General features: G+C 44.1%; 1 protein-coding gene across 1 annotated transcript in view; it reads left to right on the forward strand.

Annotated features, from left to right (window-relative positions):
• Window positions 1-5132, forward strand: part of qsox2 (quiescin Q6 sulfhydryl oxidase 2) — a 24157-nt gene extending 19025 nt beyond the window's left edge. Inside the window, exons 10-12 of the mRNA XM_050052066.1 lie at window positions 424-574; window positions 1619-1807; window positions 2481-5132. Coding sequence (XP_049908023.1) covers window positions 424-574; window positions 1619-1807; window positions 2481-3028 — 888 coding nt within the window. The 3' untranslated portion in view covers window positions 3029-5132. The remainder of the gene's footprint in view (window positions 1-423; window positions 575-1618; window positions 1808-2480) is intronic.
• The last annotated feature ends 2368 nt before the right edge of the window (window positions 5133-7500 follow it).

A 7500-nucleotide genomic window follows, 5' to 3' on the forward strand; every position in this document is an offset into this window, starting at 1 on the left:
AGGGAATCGCCTTGTTGTTTACAAGGCGATTCCCTCTATAGTCCGGCCGGACGGATGAGTCATGGCCTTGTAAAAGATTATGTTTGTTTCTTTTAGTTGGCGAGAATGTGTCGCCACAAATGCAACAAACATCCACTAACTTTGACGGCGTTTTCTGCGAGCACGGCTGAGCCATTTTGTACCGCTACACGTGTTTCTAGTGGGACTATGTTTACAAGCACAAGAGTTCAGGGAGCCACCGAAGGACCGCCCTGCAGATTTACTATTGGTTCTGCAACGTAGGGAGTTTTTTTAAACTCTGAAATTGTGTCCGCCCATCAAAACACAAAATCAGGGAGAAAGTCATCAGTCTTTAGTTAAGCAAAGCGTCTAAAGACTGACTTGTGAGTCTAAGCAGCAGTTGACTTCCTGTTTCCTGTCCAGATCTCAGGTGTGTTCCTGGGGGCGGAGCTTCGTTGGGTTGGTTGCCAGGGCAGCAGGGCGGGGCTTCGAGGTTACCCATGTTCTCTCTGGACTCTGTTCCACGTCCTGACCATCCAGCATGACGCCATGCCCACCGCACTGGAGAACTCAGGTACACACACACACACACACACACACACACACACACACACACCTAACAACAACAATAACAACAATAATGTTATATTTATGGCAGTGTAGGAGCCATTTTGTTTGTTTTTTTTTGTTTGTTTGTTTTTTTGTATAAGAACTACAAGGCATCACATTTTTTGAGTTCAGTTGATGACGTAATCACCACACGTCTGTCATTAATAGAAATAGGCACAGGTGTGTGAGACCTGGGGACGCTGAGAAGAGAAATTGTTTTTCAACTGCTACAAGCGCTCGTAAATGATGTGTATAGAGCCTTTTGCTTCATGTTATATTTTCATTCATTGATAGGCCTACCTGAGCGACGTTTTTGTAGAATACCTTGATAGGCTAAGCGCTATTTTTGATGCATGCATACGTATTTTTTTGTTGTTGATAGAGCGCACTCACACACACACACACACACACACACACACACACACACTCATTCACCCCACATACTCATTTATTCATCTATAAACCAACCCGGACCTTCAAGCAAGTACTCAACCAATGTAAGTAAACAAATCTGGACAATGAAGCGTGTTGAAGACTGTGCCTTTTAGGCGTCCCTTAAATGAAAGTCAACACAGGCAGTATGGCGCTGATGCAGAAGTATAAATCCCACATTACCTGTGAACGCCATGGAGTGGCGCTGACTGATGCAACATACTTGTCCCTGTGTAAATGAATGTTGATAATAAAGAGTGCGACCTCTGGAGGGCATGAGCTGCTACTACGGGTCCAGGTGTTTGTTTCATTTCACCTCCCTGAACTCTGCCCTCAACTGTGAACATGTAGCGTCCAGTCAGAAACATGGAAGTGAACACCGCAGTTTAACCTCGTCATGGTCACGATGAAATATTATTTACTGTCAGTGTCAGAAAGTAAACAGGAAATGGCATCATGACAACATGAACATCAGTATGGTGTCTTTCAGAGACAGATTATGTTTGTTACAGATACATCATATTTAATGTCTGTGTGTGTGTGTGTGTGTGTGTGTGTGTGTGTGTGTGTGACACAGGTCTGGAGGGCGAGGCGGCCCCGGTGCTGCAGGTGATGCGTCGTTACATCAGGACGTTCTTCGGCTGTGAGGAGTGCGGTCGAAACTTTGAACAGGCGGCGGCCGTCAGTATGGAGCGAGTCCACAGCCGAGAGGAGCAAATCCTGTGGCTGTGGAACCAACACAACAGGGTCAACTACAGGCTGGCAGGTAACTCCTCCTCCTCCTCCTCCTCCTCCTCCTCCATCTCCTCATCATCATCATCATATCCAGACAGGAAACACATCATCATCTCTGATGTCTGTCAAGAAGTCAGAAATCAGATATTAAAGAATCTTCCTGATGTAAAGTTTGTCTGAAGATCAACAGGATGTGACATCACACATCAGTCAGATCACTGGGCTCAACATGTGACATCACACTGCATCATAAACATGTGACATCACACTGCATCATAAACATGTGACATCACACTGCATCATAAACATAATTGTCACCAAAGCATCATGGGAGCTGCAGTCCAAAAACACCCTAAAACATATGTAAGAAAAAAAAAAAAAATACAGTTACAGAATCTATTAATGTTTCTTTTTTCCTCCTCCTCCTAACCTTCATGTTCCTCCTCCTCCTGCTCCTCTTCCTCCTTCTCATCTTCATGTTCCTCCTCCTCATCTTCTACCTCCTCCTCCTTCATCTCCTCCTCCTACTCATCTTCCTCCTCCTTCTTCTCACCCCCCTCCAACTGTTTCTTCTCCTCCTTTTCCACCTCCTTCTCTCCCTTCTCCTCCTCGTCCTCTTCCTCCTCCTCTTTCTTCTCCTTCTCCACCTCCTCCTCCTTCTTCTACACCTCCTACTCCTCCTCCTTCTTCTACTCCTCCTCCAGGCTCTCTGAGTGATGACCCCCTCTTCCCTAAAGCTCCGTGGCCGAGCCCCTCCCTCTGCTCCTCCTGCCACGAGGAGAAAAACGGCGTCCACATCTGGAACCAGGACAACGTCCTCCTCTTCCTCAGACAACACTACGGAGCCTCCAACCTGTCCCCCAAATACTCCCTGACCCCCCCACGACTCCCCGCACCTCCTCCAAATCCTGATCCTGCACAGACCACCCAGCCTCAGGAGGAGCACCGAGGAGGAGGAGGAGAGAGGAAGGAGGCAGAGAAGAGAGCTGAGGAGCAGCGGGAGCCTCAACCAGGACACCAGGCCGTCAGGGGGGAGGACAGGGAGGAGGTCCTGAGCCTGGGTGGAGGAAGAGGAGCAGCAGAAGGAGGAGGAGGAGGTGTTTGGATCCTGGGTCTGGGTTTTAACAGTGTGGACATGAGTCTGTGTGTGGTCCTGTACGTCTGCTCCTGCCTCTTCCTCATGCTCCTCTTCTTCTTCTTCAAAGTCCGATCCAGGAGGTGGAAACTCCGATACTCCCGCCTCCACGTGTGACCAGGACCCGTCTGACCAGGACCCGTCTGACCAGGACCAGACTGGAGCTCTGGAGGTGTCCAGGTGTGTCTGAGGGTCACCTGTCAGTCAGGTGTGTCTCACCTGTGTTGGTGACACACCTGACAGGTTTTGGGTTTCAGTGGCTCAGATGTGGAACCTGGTCTCGACTTGTTGTATTTATAGAACCTGTTTTAAACTGGACCGTGTGACCAGGTGTGTGTTCACCTGTGTGTCGTACCTGGATCTAATTGTCATGGCGACAGACCAGTGGGACTCTGGGACAGAACAGGACCACGCTGGTTCTGCTGTGTTCACTTTGTGCCAAATGTTTTACCTGCTGACAGATGATACACCTGTCCTCTCAGGCCCCGCCTCCATCTGCACAAATACTGGACTGTGTGTATGTGTTCTTGTACTTGCTACATAGTGGGGACAAAGTGTTCTTATCCACAGAGTGAGGACATTTGGTCCTTACATCTGCAAAGACCTGTTGGAGGGTTAAGACCAGGTTTTTGGTGTCAGGTTACCTTTAGGATTTAGTTTAGTGTCAGGGTAAGGGTCTAGGGAATGCACCATGTCAACAAGGGTCCTCACAAAAATAAAAGTACAAGAATGTGTGTATGTAAGTACTTGTTCATGTACATAGTGGGGACCAAGCATTTTTAACGACAGTGAGGACATTTTGTCCAGTCCTGATTTCTTCAAAGCTCTCTTAGAGGGTTAGGACAAGATGTTAGGGTTCAGGTCATCTTTAGGTCTAGGGTAGTGTTAGGGCTGAGTTTAGACATGTAATTGTTAAGATTAAGATTAAGGTAAGGGACCAGGGAATGCATTATGTCGACGAGGGTCCTCACAAAGATACAAGTACAAGTGTGTGTGTGTGTGTGTGTGTTCCTCTAAACTGTGAAACATGGAGCCGTCCTGATAAACGAATCTCTGCAGACAGACGATTGATTGATTTGAAGTATTATGGATCGGTCAGGTGTGTGTCATGGTGGAGGTGGCGCCCCCCTGTGGTGACTGCTGAAAAATATCAAAGTTTAGATTTGTAAAAGAATATTAAAGATGTTTTTTTTAAGACAAACAAAACTTAAAAACTAGAGTTAATATTTGAGAATTTGAAAGAAAATTTAAAAAAAAACGTCAGCTGAGAATTTTTATTTTTTTATGTTCCATATTTTAACATGAACACATAAAATCTTCCACTTTTTAACCTCCCCCACTCTGTATGACATTTTAGACGTTAAACTTTATGGCACATTAAATGAGCTTCAGTTACATCTTCAAACTCAAGAATAAATTGTTCGGCCGCATGAAGAAGACAGGACACAGAAATACAAAAATAATTTTAAATCATAAATTATGAACGTATAAATGTTGAGGTCAGTCTGAGGGTTTAATTTGATCTCCAACACCAGTGTTTGTTGAGAGCAGCCGCCGTCACCGCCAGTAAAAACTCTGTAAACAAAAACAAAAGTCTGATGCTGATGATGTGATGTCACTCAGTGAAGTCACTCAGTGATGTCACTCAGTGATGTCACTGCTGTCTGAACTCTAAACATAAACATTTTATGAAACATCTGGAACATCTGATTGTGATGAAGGTCATGTGACTATTTCAGAGGTGACCTCATCACAACCCACCTGAACACAAAGGTACTCAGGTATTTATTTCCCCCATTTATTATTACTTTTTAAATATTTTTTGATAATACTTTTAAGAAAATTGTATTTCTGTAACATTACATAATTTTCCCGGCCTGAATGATCCTCCGTACTTTGTGTGCTGAACAGTGTGTATCCTGATGTGTGTGTGTCAGATGTGTTTGAGGCCTGCAGTGATTCTCAGCGTTGATTTATTTATTTATTTCCCGGTTTTATTTCCTGCTGCAGATATTTGTGACGATGAGTCACAAGCTGCTGAGGATTCCCTCGACGATCCTCCAGATAAAAACGGTTCAGTCTCTGTGGATGTTTTTATCAGCTGATGCCTGAACGCACCGTCCTCCTGCCTCTGTTCAGATTCTTTCACTTCCTGTTGTTGTGATTGGTTATGTTAATGAGATGTAAATAATCCGTCTGAATAAATCATGTCGCAGCTCAATGACTCATCTTTACTGCAGGTGGCTGGTTCCCTGAATCTCTGAGCCTCTGAGCCAGGCAGCTGTTCAGTGTCAGACTGAAGCTTCAGGTGTGACACCAGTTCTTTAAACTGGGCCGCAGGAGGTGACAGTCTGACCTTTGACTTTTGACCTCATCAGGTTGGTTTACACTGACTAAAGAAAGAAAACCAAGTTCACAGCTCTGACGTGTTGCTGTCCTACAATGTAGGTGACAGCGCTAACACGCTAATGTTTAGCAGGTTTAATGGTCACCATGTTTACAATCATAGCTTAGCATGTTAGCATGCTAACATTAGCTAACCATCAGCTAATTATCAGAACAGACTCTGATGGAATGTCTTTAGTGCTGCAGGTGTTTGGTCATGAATAAAATAGTGGACTAATTAAAGTATGTTTTTTTTGTAAAGAAGTGTTTGAAAGTTTCCTGTAAAGATTAATTTAGTTTGGTGCTAATTACACTAATTACAGAACAAACAGAGTTTGAGTCAAGCTGAGTTTATTATAGACTTCCTGATTCAAATATATATCGTATGTTGAGTGATCAGCTCAGTGAACTGATCACTCTTTATCTCACCTGTAGTTATCATAGTAAGTATGAGGTCATGTATTTCTATACAGGAAATGTCTCAGGAAGTTATTTGGAAATGAATCTGAATTTATGAAAAAGTGAATGTGAAAGTTTTTGTTTGTAAATTACTTCATCAGCTTACGTTATGGAACAACCAACAGCAGGTCCATGTAGTGAAGCTAAGTTACAGCTAGCTGGCTAACATTAGCTCAGATTACATTTAGCTCATTAGCTGCCCCTGCATCACTCTTGGCTAATTAATCAATCAATCAATCAATCAATTTTATTTATAAAGCCCAATATCACAAATCACAATTTGCCTCACAGGGCTTTACAGCATACGACATCCCTCTTCCAGGACGGACAGACGTGCAATAGATGTCGTACAGAACAGATCAGCATAATAAATTAACAGTAATCCACATGACACAATGAGACAGAGAGAGACAGAGAGAGAGAGAGACAGAGAGAGAGAGAGAGACAGAGAGAGACAGAGAGAGAGAGAGAGAGANAGTCATATGTGTATAATAACAGTAGAAGTATGACTAATGACTAATGATGGCAGCAGCAGCAGGAGGCATCTGGCAGGACCACGGCAGCAGCACAACCACACACGTCACGCTGTCCAGGCACCGCTGTGATATGAGTTAATCTGAGAGACAGTGGAGCACTGCTGTTTTGCATGCATTGGGAGTGACAACAGCTTTTTTTAACTGCCTCTTCTTCTTTGTCTTCTTTTTAAATGGTGATTTGCAAACAGATGGTTACCACCAACATCTGACTGCTGTGTCTGCCCACACAGAAACCGAACTTACACCACAACATCACTGCAAGTTAGCTAACGTTAGCTACTCACATTGTTGTTACCAAATCATCACAGACCGAACAAACATCACTGACGGCTTCTATTCAACAACAGTTTTGGTTCTTAGTGTAAAAACATGACAAACTAACATCTGTATAACACGGCGGTGTTCACTGTAGCCAGCTCAGGCTCCTTGTTGTCTTCAGCCGTCAGAAGATGAGACGTTTGCTACGTCACAAAGATGGCGACCGGTGAGGGTGAGAAGTGTCCGTCATTCCACACAGGACTTTAGGACCGTTTTGGGTGCATCAGTAGTATACTGTGTTTCCCTGTACTATGAACGCACTTAGTGCACTTGTGAACTCAATGTTTAGTACAGAAGTATGACATTTAAGACACAATAAGTATTTTGGTAGCAATAACGTTAGCAAGCTAAGGTCAGCCAGCTAGCTATAACTAAGCTATGCTGCTTTGATCTGGTGTTGGTTGTTTGGTAACGTTAGTATTTTGGAAACAGTAAGCTAGCCAATTAACCCACTCAAGATGGTATTTTGCTACATTAGCTAGCTAGCAATTTGTCTGCCTTAGAAAGCAAGCCACCATTAGCTAATATTAATCAGCTAAAACCACAATATCACAACATATTTAACATCACTGTTCCATCCAGGATTTCTGGTGGATTTACAAAGATCCCTCCGCCTCACTTCCTGCTATGCTACGATGCTACTTGGCAGGTCGAAGAGTGTACAGCAGCTCCAGGGACAGACCTCGGGAGCTGCTGTGACCCCTGAACCCAGCTGGGTCCAGGGGTCACAGCGGGGTGGTGGCCAGTGGCAGCGTAACTTACCAGCCGAAATAATATAGGCCTAGACTGATGGTATAATGCACTTTACTTTGTTCTTCATTAACTCCATTGACCCAGATAAGAGTTAAACAGAAATTAAATGAACAGAAGATTAAAACAAAGTGCATTAAC

This window comes from Epinephelus moara, chromosome 8, assembly GCF_006386435.1.
Source record: "Epinephelus moara isolate mb chromosome 8, YSFRI_EMoa_1.0, whole genome shotgun sequence".
In the NCBI taxonomy this organism is placed as follows: Eukaryota; Metazoa; Chordata; class Actinopteri; order Perciformes; family Serranidae; genus Epinephelus; species Epinephelus moara.